This window comes from Pangasianodon hypophthalmus, chromosome 20, assembly GCF_027358585.1.
Source record: "Pangasianodon hypophthalmus isolate fPanHyp1 chromosome 20, fPanHyp1.pri, whole genome shotgun sequence".
Lineage (NCBI taxonomy): Eukaryota > Metazoa > Chordata > Actinopteri > Siluriformes > Pangasiidae > Pangasianodon > Pangasianodon hypophthalmus.
This window is the reverse complement of record NC_069729.1, coordinates 1,050,302-1,071,258: the sequence shown is the minus strand read 5'-3', so window position 1 is coordinate 1,071,258 and position 20,957 is coordinate 1,050,302. Positions and strand designations below refer to the sequence as shown.

The window sequence follows — 20,957 nt, the reverse complement described above, 5'->3', positions numbered from 1 at the left end:
ATCGCGCAGTATTTCAAAGCTAACGATATTGAAAATGAAAAGCGTGTCTGTGTTGTTCAGTGCAATTGGAGGAAAAGCATATGCATTGCTGAGAAGCCTCACTGCACCTGCAAAGCCTGCTGATGTCAGCTTCAACAACATTGTAAAAACGATGCAAGACCATCTAGCGCCGAAACCGCTGCTCATAGCAGAACGATTCAGATTTCACAAGCGAAATCAGAACGAAGGAGAGTCAATCGCAGCGTACGTAACTGAACTGAAAAAGTTATCTGAACACTGTCAGTTTGGGGATGGACTGAATGATGCGCTGAGAGACCGTCTAGTCTGTGGCATTTTACAAGAGAGTATTCAGAAGAGATTGCTCACGGAGGCTGATCTCACTTTCAAACGTGCAGTTGAAATTGCCGTAGCCATGGAAACAGCTGTCAGAGACGCAGTGAACAGAATGTTTGCAGTGAGTAAAGCAAAGAAAATAATGCAAAGAAGTGAACTGTGTTACCGATGTAATAAGGGTGGACACAAAGCAAACCAGTGCAGATTTGAAACAGAAGCCTGAAAGAAATGCAACAAAATTGGACATATACAAAGAGCATGTCGATCTGGTGTACCAAACAGTGAGAAAGACAGACAGTACAAGGCTCAGAAAAGGAAAAGCAGGATTGTGCATGTTATCGCTCAGAATTCAGATGAAGAAAGTAATACTGTGCTGGCAAATTTGGAAATTTACAGTCTGAAAAGTGACTTGAAGCAAGCAATCTGGCTGATGCCACAAATTAACGGGAAAATCATCTGAATGGAGTTGGACACAGGCTCCGCTGTATCCGTGATGTCACAGAATGAGTTTGAGAGACATTTTGACAATGTTAAGTCATCACCTGTTAAACTAAAAACATACACCGGTGAGCCTATACTTCCCATTGGGGTAATGCCTGTTACCATTGAGTACAATGATCAGCGGAGTGAATTGGATCTGTACATAGTACAGACAGAGGGGCCAGCACTTTGGGGATGTGACTGGTTGCGATAGTTAAGGTTGGACCGGGAATCCATTAAAAGTCTGCAAGTCACAGTTCCTGATGTATGGAATACTCAAAAGAAACTGGAAAAAGTGCTGGATGGTGCTGTAACAGTGTTTGAACCAGGCATGGGAACCTTGAAGCATATCAAGGGAAAAATAACACTGAAGGAGGACGCAGTTCCCAAGTTTCATAAAGCACGTCTTGTTCCTTATGATATTTGCCAGAAAGTCGAAATTGAGCTGGATCAATTGGAAGCTGAAGGAATACTATCCAAGGTTGACTGGAGTCCCTGGGCAACTCCAGTTGTTCCTGTATCCAAGAAGCACGGAAGTGTAAGACTTTGTGGAGATTTCAAGGTGTCTGTCATCCCCGAACTGCATGTAGAACAATATCCACTACCAAGAATAGAGGATATCTTTGCCACACTTTCTGGTGGTAGACACTTCAGCATAATCGACCTGGTGGAAGCATATTTACAGATGGAAATGGAGGAAGACTCAAAAGTGCTTCTGACTATTAACACACATAAGGGATTGTATCGTTATAACAGGCTGGTTTTTGGCATTGCCTCAGCGCCCGCTTTATGGCAGAGGGCTATGGATCAAGTGCTTCAAGGCTGCCCTGGTACTCAATGTTACCTCGATGACATCATCGTTACAGGTGAAAATGACAGTAGACATTTGGAGAACTTGGCACGTGTGTTAAAGAGACTGGAAGATTTTGGGCTACGTGCAAGACGTGACAAATGTGAGTTCTTTAAGAGCAGCATCACATACTGTGGACATCAAATCGATGCCAATGGCCTACATAAGTGTCCTGACAAGTTGAGAGCCATAGCAGAGGCTCCACCACCCAAAGATGTCTCACAGTTGAGGTCATTCCTGGGATTTGTCAATTACTACAACAGGTTTTTGCCAAATCTAGCCACTGTTCTCCATCCCCTTAATGCCCTGTTGCAAGCAGGAAAGAAATGGATGTGGACAAAGCAGTGTATGGAAGCTTTTCGGGAAGCAAAGCGACTGGTGACACAGTATTGACTCATTTTGACCCCCGTAAACCATTGAAAGGGGCACCTCACCGTATGGCGTCGGTGCAGTGTTGTCCCATTTGATGAGTGATGGGACTGAACGACCTATAGCCTTCGCTTCACGTTCTCTCAGCTCTGCGGAGAAGAACTATGCTCAGATTGATAGGGAGGCGCTGAGCTTGGTCTGGGGGGTTAAACAATTCAATCAGTATCTGTATGGGAACGAGTTTACCTTGGTCACTGACCATCAGCCTCTGGTTTCTATATTCAGTCCACAGAAGGGAGTTCCACTGACAGCTGCAGCATGGATGCAGAGGTGGGCTTTGTTCCTAGGAGGACACAGATACCGGATTGAATTCAAAAGAACGCATAGACATGCAAATGCAGATGGACTTTCACGCCTGCCATTAGACCTTACTAGCACAGAGCCAGTGAAAGAAAGCATATCTTTGTTTATACACTTGCGCAATTGGAGGGCTCCCCTGTTACGGCTGAAATGGTTCAGAGAGAAACCAGGAGGGATCCCACATTGTCTCAGGTATACGCAGCTACACAAAATGGCTGGAACGCAGAAGCAAAGAGCCGGTTCGCACAGTACTATCAGCGCCGCGACGAACTGGCTTTGGATGGAGGTTTAAGAGTCATTATACCTGCTAAGTTGCGAACTCGAGTCTTGGAGGAGCTTCATGATGGACACTTAGGGGTAGTCAAGATGAAGTCACTTGCAAGAAGCTTTGTATGGTGGCCAGGAATAGATCAGCAGATCGAGTAGCTTGCCATGCATTGCTCAGGATGTCAGCATGTTCAAAAGATGCCAAAAGCAGCCCCATTACACCCTTGGGAATGGCCCGCTTTGCCATGGCAAAGGATACATGTTGATTTTGCGGGACCCTTCATGGGCACTACATTTCTCGTTGGCTGTCAAACTAGCCCTAGGGCAATGGTGACATTGGCTTGAGGGGCCTGCCTATCCTTTAATAATTTTCACTCATCATAAGAACCTCGAATACTTGAGCTCAGCCAAATGTCTGAATCCTCGACAAACCCGCTGGTCCTTATTCTTTTCATGTTTCCAGTTTACCCTGTCTGATCACCCTGGTTCAAAGAACAAAAAAGCAGATGCTGTCTCCTGTATGCACACCACTGAGCCCAACAAAGCAAGCGGGAGCTAATTCTTCCACCTTCCTGAATTGTGGGTGCCATAGACTGGGAGCTGGGCGCACGCCTGCTCAGACAACAAATTCCTCGTTCATGCTCCCCAAACAAACTCTTTGTCCAAGAGCAATTTTGAGCTGAGCTTATCTTCTGGGCACACACCGCTATAGCCACTGGTCACCCAGGCACCCAGCGCACGTACTGCTGAATAAAAAAAGTACTGGTGAACATATATGTTCAAAACTGTGCATCGGGCAATGACTTCATGCTCCACATGTGCTCAGGCAAAGGTGCTCTGAACTCTATCAGCTGGTAAACTCCTCCCTCTACCCATACCGCAATGGCCCTGGTCACACATTGCCATAGATTTCCTCACAGACTTACCAGAATCACAAGGCAAAACAGCGATCCTAGTAGTGATTGATCGCTTCTCCAAATCCCTACATCTAGTTCCACTTCCCACAATCTCATCTGCTTTTACCACAACATAACTTCTCTTTAGCCATGTGTTCAGATATTTTGGTATCCCGGAGGAGAATGTCAGCAACCGGGGTCCACAGTTCACTTCCTGTGAGCACTCACATGCTCCCTTTTTCAGAGTCACCCAGCCTGTTCACATTTACATACACAAACAGGACACTTTATATAGAGACATACAGGTTGCGAAGTATGCGCTCAGCTTTGTCCTTGTACACCTGATGTTACCAAGCCTTAGTTTATTGTTGTTTTCCCTGGTTTTTTGTTTCTTTTTTGTCTTTTCTAATTTTTGTCTTTCCTAATTTAATCTGTTTGCTAATCTACCAACCTGTGCCTGTTTATGGTATCTTGATCCTTTGATCTTGATTTGGATTAGTTTTTTTTCATTAAAGCTGGCTTACCTGCAGTTGCTTCCGTCTACACCTCCAGTACATGACAGTTACAAATTGACAAATCAAAAAAGATTAGTGAACCATTTCCAGAAGCAGCCCTTGTGTGTTTTGGATCATGAGCAGATCTTTTCTTTCTCCACACTTTCACCTTGCTATCACTTTGGTAGTGGTTAATCTTGGTTCCAGAATTTTTGTGACTCATCTTTACATTTCTTTATGATTTCTAATCTGGTATCTTGTGGTATGGCCTCTATATTTCTGCTCTTGAAGTCTTCTTCAATGATTGATTGTGATACCGTCACCCTTGCCCTGTGGAGGTTGTTAGTGATGTCACTGACTGTTGTTTTTGGGTTTTTTCTTCACAGCTCTCACAATATTTCTGTCATCTACTGCTGTTGTTTTCCTTGGCCATCCTGTTCCATATTTGGTTGTTAGTACACCAGTGGTTTCTTTCTTTTTCAGGACATTCCAAATTGTTGTATTGGCTATGCTCAATGCTTGTGCAATGATTCTGATCAATCCCTCTTTTCACAGATTCAAAATGGCTTGCTTTTCTCCCATAGACAACTCTCTTGTCTTAATGTTGGCTTATCCTTTTTAACAAGTGCAGTCTTCACAGGTAAAACCCAGGGCTCAAACCAAGAGTAGGTCATTTTGAGCCATTAATTGTTTAAACAATCTTTTTAACAACCTTTTTTTGTTTAAACATCCTTTTTGTTTAAACAGGGTTCACCTGGGCAACAAGAAACATGTGTCAGTCACATGTTCCAATATTTTTGTTCACTTGAAAAATGGATGTGTTCATACAAAAGGTTCCATGTTCTAATTTTTCTAATGCATCTAGATGTAAATATCAAGGAAATTAAAGCGGAAATTCTGATCGATTGTCTCATTCATCATTTGATCTCAGCCCCAAATGCCTTCAGTGTATACCCAAAGCAACAAAATTGGCCTGGCCATTCCAATCCTTTGAAGGGGACTGTATATGTGGAAGTTTGTATTTCAAGCATTTCAGTGAATTTACTGTATTAAACTGAATAAAGAAGCTGACACTGAAGTATATCAAGTTTACAGAGTTTATTGAATCTATAGTTTAAACAAGGACAAAAACAACCCCATATTGTATGACTGTTTGTTGTCTTGTTTTCTCTTCACCCTTTATTCAGCTGACTCCTTGCCCTAAAAATAAAAAGTAAACATGAGTTAAATTTACCTTAAAAAAATAAGGCAATAATCAGTATTTGATTATTGAATATTCTGTATGCTTACAGCTATGCTCTTAAGAATGCAGACTAGTAGTATTTGAAAATGATATTTGAATCAATTAAATGGAATACCTTTCCAGCCTCTCTGCTCTTGACTCTCAGCTTGTTGACCTGGGACTCAGCGATGTCAGCACGCTCCTGAGCTTCCTCCAGCTCGTGCTGCACTTTCCTGTACCTCGACAGATGAGTGTTGGCCTGCTCCTCCTGTGATCAACAACCATCATCCAGTTTAGTGTTGATATATGTACAATGTCAGCATGGATATCAGTTCAAAGTGGCACACTTACAGCTTCCTCAGACTGTCTCTTGTAGGCCTTCACTTTCAGCTGCAGTTTATCCACAAGGTCCTGCAGTCTAGTCACATTCTTCTTATCCTCCTCAGTCTGCAATAGTTGAAGTTTATTTAGGTGTTGCCTAGTTTAATTATTTCTCTTCATATAGACTACATATTGCCAAGTATATTTAGTACCTGGTAGGTGAGCTCCTTCACTCTTCTCTCATATTTACGGACTCCTTTAACGGATTCAGCGCCACGTCTCTGCTCAGCTTCAACCTCACTCTCCAGTTCACGCACCTAGAACAGACATTTCACTTGTAGAAAACCTTCTAATAAAATTATTGACTCATTGGTTTTCATGTTTAAATATTGCAACATACCCTAGATTCCAGTTTCTGGAGCTGCTTCTTTCCACCCTTCATGGCAAGACTCTCAGCCTCATCCAGACGGTGCTGCAGATCTTTGACTGTAACCTCAAGGTTCTTCTTCATCCTTTCCAGGTGAGCACTAGTGTCCTGCTCTTTCTTCAGTTCTTCAGCCATCATGGCAGCCTAGTGTATGAGTCATGGAAGGGTCAGGGTTACTTTTCCTGCATTTGGAAAGGACACTGGTGAAAAAATCTATGTTCTTGAACACTCACATCTGTGATGGCCTTCTTGGCCTTCTCTTCAGCATTTCTGGCCTCTTGGACAGTATCATCCACCTCACCTTGTATTTGAACCAGGTCAGCTTCAAGCTTCTTCTTGGTGTTCATTAGACTGGTATTCTTTTGTACCGAGACACATGAAAACCATTAAAATAATTGACCAAGAAATGTGAAATGGACAGCAGCATTCTATGCTCTAAAAGCTAACCTGAGAGTGCAGCAGTCCTACACGCTCACTGGCATCAACCAGCTCCTGTTCGGCCACTTTGCGTCCTCTCTCTGTCTGCTCCAGTGCAGTTCTGAGTTCCTCAATCTCTGCCAGCATCAGGTTATTCCTGCGCTCCACCATGGCCAACTGCTCCTTCATGTCTTCCTGTCCTCTGACAGCCTCGTCAAGGTGCACTTGGGCATCCTGATGTGAAAGGAATCATTGTTAATTGATGCCTGAGGATATATTTAACCATAGAAGTAAAAGTTTGGAGGTGCACCTTGAGCTGTCCTTGGACATTCCTGAGCTGTTTCTGGGCCTCAGCAGCCTGGCGGTTGGCATGGCTCAGCTGAATTTCCATCTCATTCAGGTCTCCCTCCATCTTCTTCTTGACCCTCAAAGCATCATTCCTGCTCCTGACCTCAGAGTCCAGAGTAGTCTGCATGGACTCAATCACCCTCTGGCTGTTTCTCTTAATCTGCTCCATCTCCTCATCCTTCTCAGCCAGTTTCCTGTCAATCTCACTCTTAACCTGGTTGAGCTCAAGCTGGATACGAAGGATCTTAGATTCCTCATGCTCAAGTGTGCCCTAAAGAAGTATGTTGAAAATTAAGCAATTTGGTGTCAAACGATTCTCGTCTTTATATATGGGCAGTTTATATACAGGCTTACCTCAGCTTCCTCAAGAGCAGTCTGAATTTCTGATTTCTCAGTTTCCACTGTCTTCTTTGCCTTCTCCAGCTCATGGATGGTCTTTCCAGTCTCACCAATCTGTTCAGTCAGGTCAGAAATCTCCTCTGAGGAAAGAAACAAATCCAGTTGAATATGTTTCTTTGGATGCTCAATTCCAGTAATTTAGTGTACTTTTTAAAGAAAAAAACAAGTGCAGTTATATTTGAGTAACATACGCTGCAGATTTTTGTTTTCTCTCTTCAGGGTCTCAAGATGGTCCAGAGATTCCTCATATGAGTTCTTTATCTTAAAGAGTTCAGTGCTGAGAGAGCGAGCTTCTTTCTGAGCTCCCTCCAGTTCAGCCTGGCCTTCCTCATACTTCTGCTTCCATTCTGCCAAGACCTGAAAATGGGGAGGACAGTTACATTCTATTCTAACTTTACAAATCAATTGTCTAGTAGACCACCTTCAGTTGACAGATGCTAGACCTTATCAAAGTTCCTCTGTTTCTTGTCAAGGTTGGCAGCCAGGGAATTGGCTCTCTCAACATCGATCATGAGGTCCTCCACTTCACCCTGCAGTCTCTGCTTGGTCTTCTCCAGAGAAGCACATTTGGAGTTCACAGCTTCAATGGATTCCTCTGCGTCTTGTAGACGCTGAGCAAGCTTTTTCCTGTAAAAAGAATGTACGATCTTTAGTTTGTTTGGTTATGTTAACATTCTTTATATATTATAATTTATTATATATTATATATATTATAAAATATTATATATATTATAAGATTTATATAGGGTTTTTTTTCTGTCTTGTAATTCCATTTACTTGGCCTCCTCAAGCTCCTCAGTACGCTGAATGGCATCAGTCTCATATTTGGTTCTCCACTGAGCCACCTCACTGTTGGCCTTGGACATTGCACGCTGAAGCTCAGCCTTGGCCTCCTGCTCTTCCTCAAACTGCTCTCTGAGCAGATCGCAGTCATGACGAGCTGATTGGACAGAATGAGCCAGGGCGTTCTTGGCCTAGAAGCAAACAATAAAATTAGTTAAATCTATTCTTATTAATATGTTCTTACTGGGGTGTTATTTGCATAATGCAAAATTTGCATCAAACTGTCTATGTTCTACCTTGACTTCCTCCTCGATTTGCCTCTTGAGTTCCTCAATTTGCTGTGTGTAAGCTTGTTTTCCCCTGGTCAGCTGAGAAACAAGTGCTTCTTTCTCCTCTAGCTGACGGCTAAATTCACCTTAAATGTAATTGTAAATTACGTTACCAGAATTGATCATGTGATTGCATAATTTTCTGGTTTAGTCTGAATTAATTTACCATTCTCAGTCTGAAGGCGTGCTTTTTGTGTGCTGATGTCATTCAGTTGACGAACATGTTCATCACTCTTAGCTTTGAGTTCACCCAGCTGGTCCTCTAGGGTGCGGCACATCTTTTCTAGGTTAGCCTGGGAAAAGAACCACATGCATATAATGCAGATATTTGAATGAAGCAAAATATGCTCTTTCTGTATGTGAGTATACTGACTAAAATTTCTTTAATCTGAATTTTATTTGATTCAAAACCTTAAGACACTTCAGGTTTTAAATTAATTTAACAGTGTTGATTATGTCTTGATGTCAAATACCTTTGATTTTGCCACAGCCTCCATGTTACTGGAGAGGTCATCTATCTCCATTTTATATTCGCTCTTTTCCTTCTCCAGCTTCTGTTTGACACGCTGAAGGTTGTCGATCTGCTCTCCAAGCTCAGCAACACTGTCAGCTTGTTTCTTGCGGAGGGCAGCAGCCGTGGCTTCGTGCTGCAGAGTGGACTCTTCCAGATCACGACGCAGTTTCTGGAACTCGGCCTCACGCTTCTTGTTCATCTCGATCTGAGCAGCAGTGGCACCTCCAGCTTCCTCTAGCCTCTCACTGATCTCCTCAAGTTCCCTGGAGAGATCAGCTCTCTGCTTCTCAACTTTAGCACGAGCTGCACGCTCAGCTTCAATTTCTTCCTCCAGCTCTTCAATGCGAGCCTGAAAGTTTGATGTTCATACCTTAGAATTTATAATTTTACAGTTCAAGCCTAAATTTTACTATTTCTCACAGAAGTAGTACCTGGAGTTCTTTAATCTTCTTCTGATGCTGGGCACCCAAAGACTGTTCATCTTCTATCTTGCTCAGTAGCTGGCTTATTTCAAAGTCCTTCCTATGTGGCAAAAATGACAGATGCAATTACATTTTTTTATTTAAAGATTTTATTGCAGTTGGACTTATTTGTATCAAGAGTTGTTGTATACTTCTTGATCTTCTCATCAGACTGCTGCTTGTCGTTCTCCAGGTCCATTATGGACTCTTGGGCCAGTTTCAAGTCGCCTTCAAGCTTTCTCTTGGCTCTCTCAAGGTCCATACGCAGCTTCTTCTCTTGTTCCAGAGAACCTTCAAGCTAAATTTTATAGAAAACCATATTAATACTCCTGACTATGATGACTGCTAAACCTTAAAATATTAAATAATAATTTAAATATTGTACAGATATTTACATCATCGACTTGTTGCTCAAGCTTGGTCTTTGATTTGGTCAGAGTATTGACTTTGTCTTCCTCTGCCTGGAGATCATCCAGAGTCTGCTGGTGTGCCTCTTGGAGGGCTTTCTTCTCCTTAGTGAGCTTGGCAATGCTCTCATCTAGAGATGCCATCTCCTCGGTGAGGTTCTTGACCTGTGCAAAAGAATTTCAGATCAATGTATGACTATGTAAATAATTTTTTTGTTTTATAGGTTTTGTAAGTAATAGGATTTACCTTTAGCTGCATGTTTAGTGTAAAAGATATGCACTCTAGTACCTCTAGTAGGTATATTTTAAATCTCGGTTACTACCCCTTCACTTGGTAATACCACTCCGATCCACAACAGTGGAGTGTGAAAGATTTAACCATAGTCACAGTCTGGATTTTAGTCACTGAGTCCACACAAGTATGGAGTATAGCATCTGTTAATTTACAGTGCATTACAACACACACACCTTGTTCTCAGTGGCATGTTTCTCCTTTTCCACTTTGGCCAAGGTGAGCTCCAAATCATCAATGTCCTTCTTCAGCTCAGAGCACTCATCCTCCAGTTTCCTCTTCTTGGCAGTCAGCTCAGCATTGATTTCCTCCTCATCCTCCAGTCTCTCATTTGACTCTTTGAGTTTAGCTTCAAGCTGGATCTTACTCTTGATGAGCCCCTCACACCTTTCCTCGGCATCAGCAAGGTTTTCGGTTTCCTGTTGAATCAGATAGCTTATTATCATGATTTTATTTTTTCTCTTCTACAGAGACATACTAACAAGACTTGAAATACTTACAGCTGTTACTTGCAGTTGCAGGTCATTTTTCTCCTGTAGCAGAGACACCATCTTCTCCTCAAGTTCTTTCTTTCTGGCCAGTGCCTTTGACAAGTCCTCCTTCATTTTCTCAAAGTTCTCCTTCATGGCAGCCATTTCCTTCTCAGTCTCTGCACTCTTGAGAAGAGGCTTGATCTTGAAGTACAGCTTCATCCATGGCCAGTGTTTCACATTCATGAATGAGCGGATGTTATATTGGATGGAATAGATGGATTCCCTGGAATTTGAGTTCAGCTCCATTATCATCAATTTTGTATGTTTATTAATGTATGTAGAATTTACAGTGAAATTAAATTGCATGTGGTATTTGTATTTTTTCCTTTTTAACAAAATTGAATGTACCTCCTCTCCATCATTTTGACAAACTCCCTCCGCATGAGGTAGCCACGGCACAAAGCCTGAGTCATGGTCACCAGATTTGCTAGTTTTTCATCTCGCATCTCCTCAAGTGTACCCAGCAGACCGGCTTTGAAGAACACCTACCAAGATTAGATATGGAAATATAAAACTACATCAAACTACATCATGTTTACTGGATATTTACATTTTTTTATTCATGAAATTATAATTATTTAAATTATTGTATGAAATTATTTCAGATCATGCAACAAAACTAGTTCACTCAAATATCTCGTAAAGTTCTAAAACTGTGTTGAAAATTAAGTATGATCCTGAGAAAATCCTGTGCTGAAGTCTTTTATGGGTACCTTGGTGTGTCCAAACTTATACTGGGTGTGGTCGACATCAATAGAGCCCAAGAGTTTCTCTGAAGCTTTCTTGTTGTCAATGAATTGGCCTTCTGGGATGACACTGGCATTCAAGACTTTATACCTGTTTTCAAATAGTTAAATTGTATAGGTAATAAATCAATTAATTCTTAATACTTTTAAAAATATCACAAATGTTGAAATGCTGTGACTAAATAAATGACCTCTGCTTGAAGTCACCATAGAGGATTCTGCTGGGGAATCCCTTTCTGCAGATTCTGATACCCTCCAGCACACCATTACACCTCAACTGGTGGATGACCAGGTAGTTCTCCATCAGACCTAGAATGTATTAATATTAATAACAAGTCTTACAGTCAGAGACATTCATAGGTATGTTTTTTGTGTATCAATAAAAATGGAAGAAAATAAGAACACCACCCACCTGGAGTCTTGGACTCATTTGGAATCAAGCAACGCACAAAGTGAGGGTGAGTGCTTCTTAGGTTGGTCATCAGCTTGCCCAAGTTCTCCTGTCAGTTTTACATTTAGTAGTTTAGCAGCAAATAATAATAATAATAGCCTGTACACACCTAAACTGGAATGGAGTAAATTGAGGTAAACTAGTATACATTCAGTAATTTTAATCTTTTCATACACCGATCAGTCATAACATCACAAAATCACTGACAGGTGAAGGGAATAACACTGATTATCTCGATACAATTGCACCTGTCAAGGGGGGGATATATTAGGCAGCAAGTGAACAGTCAGTTCTCAACGTTGATGAAGCATAAAAAATAGGCAAGCGTAAGGATCAGAGCAGTTTTGACAAGTTTGTGGCCAAATTGTGATAGCTAGATGACTGGGTCAGAGCATCTCCAAAATGGCAGGTCTTGTGGGGTGTTTCCAGTTTGCCGTGCTTAGAACCTACCAAAAGTGGTCCAAGGAAGGACAACCGGTGAACCGGTGACAGGGTCATGGCCCAAGACTCATTGATGGGAGTAGGAACAAAGGCTAGCCTGTCTGGTCCGATCCCACAGAAGAGCTACTGTAGCACAAATTTCTGAAAAACTTAATGCTGGTTCTGATAGAAAGGTGTCAGAACACAGTGCATCGCAGCTTGCTGCGTATGGGGCTGTGTAGCCACAGACCGGTCAGAGTGCAGATGCTGACCCCTGTCCACGTAAAGCTCCTACATTGGGCATGTGAGCATCAGAACTGGACCATGGAGCAATGGAAGAAGGTGGCCTGGTCTGATGAATTATGTTTTCTTTTACATCATGTGTATGGCCAGGTGCGTGTGCATCACTTAGTTGAGGAAGAGAAGGCACTAGGATGCACTATGGGAAGAAGGCATGCCGGGAGAGGCAGTATGATGCTCTTGGCAGTGTTCTGCTGGGAAACCTTGAGTCCCGGCATTCACGTGGATGTTACTTTGACATGTACTACATACTTAAACATTGTTGCAGACCAAGTACACCCCTTCATGGCAACGGTATTCCCTAATGGAATCCCTAGTGGCCTCTTTCAGCAGAATAATGCTAAAGTTAAAGGTGTTGACTTGGCCTCCAAATTCCCCAGATCTCAGTCTGATTGAGCATCTGTGGGATGTGCTGGACAAACAAGCCTGATACATGGAGGCCCAACCTCGCAACTTAAAGGACTTAAAGAATCTGCTGCTAACGTCTTGGTGCCAGATACAACAGCACACCTTCACAGGTCTTGTGCAGTCCATGCGTTCAACGGGCCAGAGCTGTTTTGGTAGCACAAGGGGAACCTAGACAATATTAGGCAGGTGATTCTAATGTTATGGTGGATCAGGGTATGTAAAATGTGGAATCTGCAAGTGGAATGCATTCACTCAACCTTTGCATGTTAACATAGTTTCTGTTAAACTGGTCTCACCCTGAACAGAGCAGACACAGTCTGGAAGGAACCACCCTTCTTCTTGCCTTTCTTTCCACCACTTTCAGCTGTTGACAAATAAAAATTAGTCAGTTATTGTTTCTCTTATCCTACTATACTCTTCCTTTCACAGTCCAGAAGCATCTTAATTACTGAATGTAAAAAGTCTGATTATCAGTTTAATCTGTGCTTGTATAATGAGAATTATTAACCTGATCAATGTTAAGCTTACCATCAGCAGCGCCATGGGCTGCATACAGGTGGCACAACAGTTTGTTTGCTGACTTCTGGTACAGCTGCACAACAGAGTCGTTCAGTGGGTCCTTGTTCTTGTCCAACCATCCACTAATGTTGTAGTCCACAGTGCCGGCGTAGTGCACCAGGGAGAAGTGAGCCTCAGCTTTGCCTTTGGCAGGCTTTGGCTTCTGGAAGCAGGCACATTTTCCAAGATGCTGGTCATGAAGCTTGTTCTTGAAAGATGTGTCTGTAGCCTTTGGGAACATGCACTCCTCTTCAAGGATGGAGAAGATGCCCATTGGCTGTTGGTGACAGATTTTTCATGAGTGATCACTGCTGTATTATTGTTGAAAATCTTATTTTGTTGATAACGTTGATGGTATTACTGACCCCATAATAACTTACCTTCTCAATAAGCTCAATGCAGGTAGCCAAGTCCATACCAAAGTCAATGAACTCCCACTCAATACCTTCTTTCTTGTACTCCTCTTGTTCCAGCACGAACATGTGGTGGTTGAAAAACTGTTGCAGTTTCTCATTTGTGAAGTTAATGCAGAGCTGCTCCAAGCTGTTGAACTGTTACAGTAGATCAATATATTAGACATTGCCAAAGTATTGTAAAAACCAACAGAACACCCATCATACCAAAAAACAATTACTTACATCAAAGATCTCAAATCCAGCGATGTCCAGCACACCAATGAAGAACTGTCTTTGTTGCTTTGTATCCAACATCTCATTGATACGGATGACCATCCACAAGAACATTTTCTCATAGATGGATTTGCAAAGGGCCATGACGGAGTTGTTCACCTGAATAATACAAAAGTGAGCTTTATTGAGGATCGTCCTGCAATTTTTGCTTTCTATACAAACAAAACTTTATTCTCACTTGAATAATAAGACATTACCTGAGGTACAGTCTGGCCTTTGGTCACAAACTCGTTTCCGACCTTGACTCTGGGGTAGCACAAAGCTTTCAGCATGTCAGCTGAGTTCAGGCCCAGAAGGTAGGCGATTTTATCGGCCACTGAAGTCAAGAAAGCCATGTTAGTCATTAAAAATTCAGGTTACTTGTTCTAAATAAATCTTGTGAATGTTTTTTAAATGTACCCTCAGTGCCATCAGGCTCAGCCTGCTCTTCCCTCTGCTTCTGCTTGAACTTCATGTTGCCATGATGCATGACAGCACCGGTCAGTTTGTAGATGTTAATTTTCTCATCAGCGGTGAAGCCGAGGATGTCGATGGCCGTCTATGGTGGAAAGTAGTAGAGGGACAAATTTAGAACAAGTTACATTTTTTAATTCCTTAAATGTTTTTAAAAATTCTGCTTACATCTGTGGCAATGAACTCCTCCACATCGTTGATGCTCTTGACTGTGATTTCACCCTGGCTGATCATATGGTAGTCGTAGGGGTTGGTGGTGATGAGCAGTGCCTCTGTGTTGGACAAATAATTAATTTAAAATTGTATCAATTAATTAGTTTTCTTTTTGTTCTTTCTTTTGCCATTCATTCACTCATTCATTCATTCATTAGTTGACCTGCTGAATATTATAGCTAATGTAAAAAGACCCAGTGGCATTATGAATTTGAAGTTTCCTTACCAATCAGCTCTGGCTTGTGTCCAGTCATGAGCTGGTAGAAAATGTGGTAGCTTCTCTCAGCAGACAGCTGGAAAGTGACTCTTGACTTTTCCAGCAGATCTGTTAATTTTTTTTATAATGCATTCAGTATTCTATTTGCAGAAAGATGTTTTTAATGGGTTTATTTCAAATGCACAATATAACATCCAAGTTTCAGTTGTTCTGTACAGGTGTGTGGATAATCTTGGTCGTTTGATTCCAGTGCAGATTTCTTCACAAATGTTTAGTCATGCTTATAGGCGTGTGCACATCAACCAACTGACACAAGGAATTCATGCAGCTGCATACAAGAATTAATGACAAAAACTTACAGGTTTCAATATCAGCTGAGGCCAGCTTGCCAGTTTGCCCAAAATGAATTCTGATGAATTTACCCTAAAAGTTAAAAGCATTGCAGATTACAGCAATGTACTTTTATATGTTTTTAATTCAGGCTTATTGTGTCTTAAGAAAGGTTACAAGAGCTTATGTGTATACTTACAAAACGAGAGGAGTTGTCATTCCTCACGGTCTTGGCATTACCGTAAGCTTCCAGCAGGGGGTTGGCTGCAACAATTTGGTCTTCCAGTGACCCCTAGCAACAGTAGCAGATGTTTATAACCGAAACCTGACAGATACGCTAATAGATGCTGCATGTAGTAAAACAATTCACGTACCTGCATTTTGCCAGGTGTAGGCTCTGCCTTCTTCCCTGAAGACATGCCAACCATCGCAAAGTACTGAATGACACGTTTTGTGTTCACAGTCTTTCCTGCACCAGATTCTCCACTGGGGGTAAAATGAGAAAGCAATGGTCCGTACTTTAGAAAACAAAAAGTGCCTCAGCACTTCCAAATTGTACAGAAAAAAAGGTGAATTTCATGTAAAAGTAAAAGTGAAGGGCAAAGTAAAATAGAACTTCTGTCAAATATGAGCTATAGTACCTTTTAAATAATTAGGACTACCATGTACTTTATTTGCAAGTTTGTAACTAAGGAACACCAGGGTAAATGAGAATTTTCAGCTATGAGTTTGAACTTACGTAATCAGGACAGACTGGTTTTCGCGATCTAAAAGGATAAAGAGAATTGTTGCATCATTTATGTACCCATTTATTAGATCATTTTTGAAAGTAAACCTACCAACATCATTTATTCAGTTAAAGTGGTTGGACAATATCATACCAGTGAGCATGAACTGATAGGCGTTATCAGAGATGGAGAAGATGTGAGGTGGGGCTTCAATCCTCTTTTTGCCTCTGTATCCAGACACAACTACTGCGTCGTACACTGGGAGCCACTTGTAGGGGTTCACAGTGACGCAGAACAACCCTGAGTAGGTCTGAAGGAGAGTCAAATTAAATTTTCATTGATTTGTGTCAGCATACTCTCTTGTGTTTCTTTTTATAGTTGAGTGATTCTTACGTAGATCATCCATGCTGCGTAACGCTCTTTGAGGTTAAACAGCACAGCAGGTTCATTGAGGTGGGTCATCATGGCCATGTCTTCAATTTTGTCAAACTTTGGAGGATTCATAGGATGGACTTCATCTTCCTTGACTGTGACACTCTGTGGAATGAAAGTATATGATATATTGCAGAACAACACACTTTGTTCGAGCATAATTATAGACTCATTCACCCTCTGTGAGCTTAAATACTCTACATAGCCATGCATAGTTGAATTAAAGGGTTAATTCAGTCTGATACTTGTCACTTACTTTTCCATCCAGAGTCTCGACAGTGGCTTTGCCACCCTCTTTACTCTTCAGTGTACCTTTGACGTACATCTCAGCGGCATCGGTCACAAAGACTGCAGTTTTGGCATCAAAAGGCCTGTTCTGAGCCTCAATCCTCTCCTTTTCCGGCTTCCGGAGGTAGATGGCCGCCGGGCCGAAACACTCCATTTCTCCATCCCCCATGGTGGCAAGTTTCTGGGGAATCAAACCATACTTCTAATTCAGATAGTATGCTCACTTGAGATACTTCATGTTACCTATATCTGTACTGAACAGCAGTATAATATATGCACAGTTTTCACACCATTAGTGAATTTTCTAGATTTCAATTAAAATCTTTACTGAATCTTGACATTAACTTAATATTATTATGCTGTTTTCAACCATCTTTCAACAGAAGCATTCTCATGTACATGATATTTGTAATGCCTTACCTTAGCTGATTACTAATATAGAAATTAAAGGCAGAACAGGACTGGCACACGTTGGTTACTGTAAAAAATAGAAGAGAGTTTAGAGAGTGTCTGAAATTTAAATTACAATTAGATATATTATCAAAATTTTCCAATAACTGTAAAAAAGTATTAAAAAATATTTTAAAGTATGATTAGCATAATCACACACAATCTCTCACCTTTGCAGGGTGCTTGGGGTAGCCTCAGTCCTTGAAGGACAGTCTTATATAGCCATATTAATGTTCACTCAGCAGAACCAACCAGCTAAGTTTGGTCATGGATTCAACCATGATGTATTTCTTCCCTAAGTGGACATCGAGTGTGATGTGTATTTCTGTATCATATTATATCATGAAATATTAATCTTCTGTGGGAGGGCAAGGTGGCTTAGTGCTCAGCAAGTTTGTCTTGCACCTCCAGGGTTGGGGGATTTGATTCCTGCCTCCGCCCTGTGTTTGCGGAGCTTGCATGTTCTCTTCATGCTTCGGGGGTTTCCTCCAGGTACTCTGGTTTCCTCCACCAGTCCAGAGACATGCGTTATAGGCTCATTAGCATTTCCAAATTGTCCAGAGTGTGTGTGAGTGTGTGTGCGATTGTGCCCTGCAATGGATTGGCACTCCGTCCAGGGTGTTCCCGGCCTTATGCACCCCGTGAACCTGAGTAGGATAAGCGGTACAGAAAATGGATGGATGGATAGTCTTCTGTGAAATCGTTATTTCAGTGCTTCATTTAATTAAACGATTAAATCAGTTAATAAGTACTCTTTGGTTTTTTATGCTATTAAGTAATTTAAGTTGGCCTGTGTAATTAAAATTTAACATATTTAAATGCATAGATCAACGTCAGTGTTAAAAATGTTTCAAATTGTGTTTAAAACTTTCAAGTTTGTTAGGCTATGCTACACTATGTTAAAATGATTCTAAGGTCACAAGAAGATGCTTTTTAATGAGTTTGGCACTGAAGAACGCCAAGATCAGGTTTATCACCGGTGTCCTGTTGCAGAGGCACAGCGATCTTTTCATGTTATAAATATTTTTACATGGCACAAGTATCAGTCCTCTACAGAAACTGGCAATATCATGTGTCCTTTGTAAACTGCCAAAACGATTCAATTCCAAGTTCCAGGTCTAAAAACAGAAGCAAAATGAATCATGCTTTATTAGACTTTCTCCCTACCTATTCTATGCTACTCACAGATGCAGAAATTTAGCAATATTTGTACATGTACAGATATGCCAACAAAGTGCTTGAATATTTCATTTAGTTTTTTTTCTTTCATTCATGTTCAGTAAGTGCTTTATCCTTATCTATCCCAGGAGCACTAGAGACGAGGCTGTAATGCACCCTGACACACATTCCTGTCTGGTTGCCAAATCACCTCACTATTTTCAGAAATCTGAAGATCTGTTTCCAATACCATATTCTAACATGTAGTATTAAATGAAAGTTAATACGCCCTTGGCAGATAATTACTAGGCAATCAAAGTTGTTGCCAGTGATGAACTGGATTCACAAATTTAATTTCTGAAACCCTATCTTAGCTTAACCTTCTTATTAGGATTTAATGCGGATATAGAAACCACATCAGCTGTGGTCTCAGGACTCAAGAATTTTAGTCCCCTACTGAAGTGTGTATAAAAGAGTTTAGCCAGACTCCTTAAAACTTTCCCAGATGCTCTCAGGCAGTCTCTGAGTAAGTCCTGTTTGAGTTCAAATTTACCTAATTTTTGGTGGATTCAGTATAATATGGGGATTTTAGGTTCAGAGTAAAGGCTTATGGCTTCATGGGCTTATGGGCTTATGGTCAGTTATATTATATCTCTATAAATTTTGGTATGGTTTATACCACTTTTATAGCACATTAGCTAATGCAGTTTGATAGCTGTCCCTTTGTAGTTTTAAAGGGACAGTGGGTTACAAATGATCATCTTAAATGCCTGTCTAAATGTTCACTTGGATGAAAGTCCTCTTCTGCACACTGCAGCTGTAGCATCACACCACATTCGCCTTTTTTATTTTTAGCACTGTGAATGCAAGTCCTATCTGAAAGCTATCCTCTGTTCTTGTAGTGCACCATGCGTCGGTGTAGGTATGAAATTTAACAGATGTAGTTGAAATTGCATGTCTTAGCAGAAACTCGTATCATCAGTAGGAAGCTATATATTGTAATTCATATTGAATTTATATTGTGCTTTGTCTTTTCATCTTTCTAGCTCTTGGTTCTGAACATTGATTCATTACTCAGCACTGTCCCTTGAACTGGTACCAAAAAATCACCTTTGCTGCATCTCACCGGGTAAGTGATGTCATATTTTCTCTCATAAAATTTATTTTAACTGTTAAATCTCATAAACTGTATAATTCTCTTTATTCTAAATACTTTACACAACATGGCAGTTTGCAGGTGATTATCTAATTTTCAAAATATGAGCTTTCTATTAAGACAGCTGCTGTAAAACAGAGGACCTTTATTGATTATTAATATAATTATTTTAAAAGATTGATTATTGATTACTTTGATTATTATTTTTACTTTGAATAAAAGATTGATTATTGATTCTTTGCTCTGTCTGAAGCAAATGAATCCAGAGACAGGATGTATGTGCAAGGTAGCTTCACTAAAGTTAGATTCCAGTACACAATCCAAAGGTGAAAATGACGTCTGAACAGAGTGAAATAGACCAGATTTGAGTTGAGATAATGATCATTATACGTTACATCGTTTCTGTTTTCTGAAATATTCATGCATAATGGAATATTTCCAATTTGATTGTTATATTGTATATTATATTTTGCTTATTTCCAAAAGTCATAAGACATGTTTGGTCTTATGGTTCTACTCTTGGCTAGCAGGAGATCAAATTAATGTGCCAAGATAGGCTCAGATTTAATACTAAACAATAATCTCCTGCCAAAATGAAAAATAATATCTTTCTGCAAATGCATCTGCCAGAAATATATTATTTTTCATCTTGGCAGGAGATTATACTATAACTATAATCTCCTGCCAATATGAAAAATAATATATTTTGGCAGATGCATTTGCAGAAGCTCCTGAGTTACACTGGAATCAATTGAAACTCAATATCAAGAATGCTATGCCCTTAGTAGGAATAAATACGGATATAGAAACTCATACAGCAGAGTTCTAATGGCTCAAGATTTCTGCCTAGATTCAGGAAGCCTTGTTATTTAGGCCTCTTCTGAAGGTGATATAAAAATTGTTTTTGTTCATTTTTGTTTATTGTGTTTTTTAGATTTTACATTTTTAGTTTTATTTCTATTTAGTTCATCCCAAAAATAGTTTTCCATTCCTTTTTCCTCATTTTGTTATTTTACTCAGTACATTTTACAGATTACTGTCTTAAGTCTTCTTGGGTATAATGCTCCTAGCCTGGATTTGGAGATTTGGGGACATGCTCTCTCTGATTAGATGCATCACTGTATCACTCTTTTTACATCTCTCCAGGAATGTTTAATTGGTTTCTAGTCCATGCTGTGTGTTGGCCACCCAGGGACGTTCACACATGTCTATTCTTTGCACACAGTCTCAATGCCACTTCGATATTGTCTTGGCTGCGTGATTTGTGTCATTGTTTATTGGAAAGTGATCCTTCACCCCGCTCTAAGGTCCTCGGTACTACTGAGCATGTTTTCCACAAGGATGCATCAGTACTTAGATCTGCAAATTCCCTCCCAGCATGATGCGCTCACCATCATGTTTCACCGTAGGGATGGGATTGGCCAGGTGATGAGCAGTGGCTGGTTTCTTCCTGATATA

The 20,957-nt window shown here is 40.7% G+C and overlaps 1 protein-coding gene and 1 long non-coding RNA gene across 5 annotated transcripts in view; one reads left to right on the top strand and one right to left on the bottom strand.

Annotated features, from left to right (window-relative positions):
• LOC117599904 (uncharacterized) overlaps window positions 1-20,957 on the top strand; it is a 95,947-nt gene that overhangs the window by 28,882 nt on the left and 46,108 nt on the right. For all 4 annotated transcript variants that reach the window (XR_008300595.1, XR_008300597.1, XR_008300594.1 and 1 more), the window contains one exon: window positions 19,390-19,472. This is a non-coding gene — a long non-coding RNA (uncharacterized LOC117599904). The remainder of the gene's footprint in view (window positions 1-19,389; window positions 19,473-20,957) is intronic.
• LOC117595666 (myosin heavy chain, fast skeletal muscle) lies at window positions 5,133-17,228 on the bottom strand. Its single transcript, XM_034314217.2, has 40 exons — window positions 17,156-17,228; window positions 16,704-16,916; window positions 16,409-16,552; window positions 16,169-16,325; window positions 16,027-16,054; window positions 15,662-15,773; window positions 15,487-15,579; window positions 15,317-15,380; window positions 14,967-15,065; window positions 14,696-14,799; window positions 14,474-14,612; window positions 14,272-14,390; window positions 14,024-14,173; window positions 13,766-13,936; window positions 13,356-13,662; window positions 13,124-13,191; window positions 11,661-11,748; window positions 11,440-11,557; window positions 11,216-11,339; window positions 10,851-10,987; window positions 10,470-10,725; window positions 10,146-10,388; window positions 9,666-9,842; window positions 9,423-9,568; window positions 9,241-9,331; window positions 8,769-9,158; window positions 8,462-8,588; window positions 8,263-8,381; window positions 7,961-8,157; window positions 7,627-7,810; window positions 7,375-7,540; window positions 7,139-7,263; window positions 6,747-7,055; window positions 6,467-6,670; window positions 6,253-6,378; window positions 5,993-6,163; window positions 5,805-5,909; window positions 5,623-5,718; window positions 5,408-5,539; window positions 5,133-5,249 (listed from the first exon to the last, which is right to left on the bottom strand). The coding sequence occupies exons 2-40, from the start codon at window positions 16,902-16,904 to the stop codon at window positions 5,229-5,231; spliced, it is 5,808 nt and encodes a 1,935-aa protein (XP_034170108.1). The 5' UTR covers window positions 16,905-16,916; window positions 17,156-17,228; the 3' UTR covers window positions 5,133-5,228.

What these genes read in the sequence shown, in the direction of transcription:
- LOC117595666 (XM_034314217.2), bottom strand. Translation starts at nt 16,904, where the DNA reads ATGGGGGATGGAGAAATGGAGTGTTTCGGCCCGGCGGCCATCTACCTC. An exon ending in AGGAGTTCATTGCCACAGAT is followed by an intron (nt 14,613 to 14,695) that starts GTAAGCAGAATT and finishes TTTCCACCATAG; the next exon opens with ACGGCCATCGACATCCTCGG. An exon ending in AACAGAGGAACTTTGATAAG is followed by an intron (nt 7,541 to 7,626) that starts GTCTAGCATCTG and finishes CCCCATTTTCAG; the next exon opens with GTCTTGGCAGAATGGAAGCA.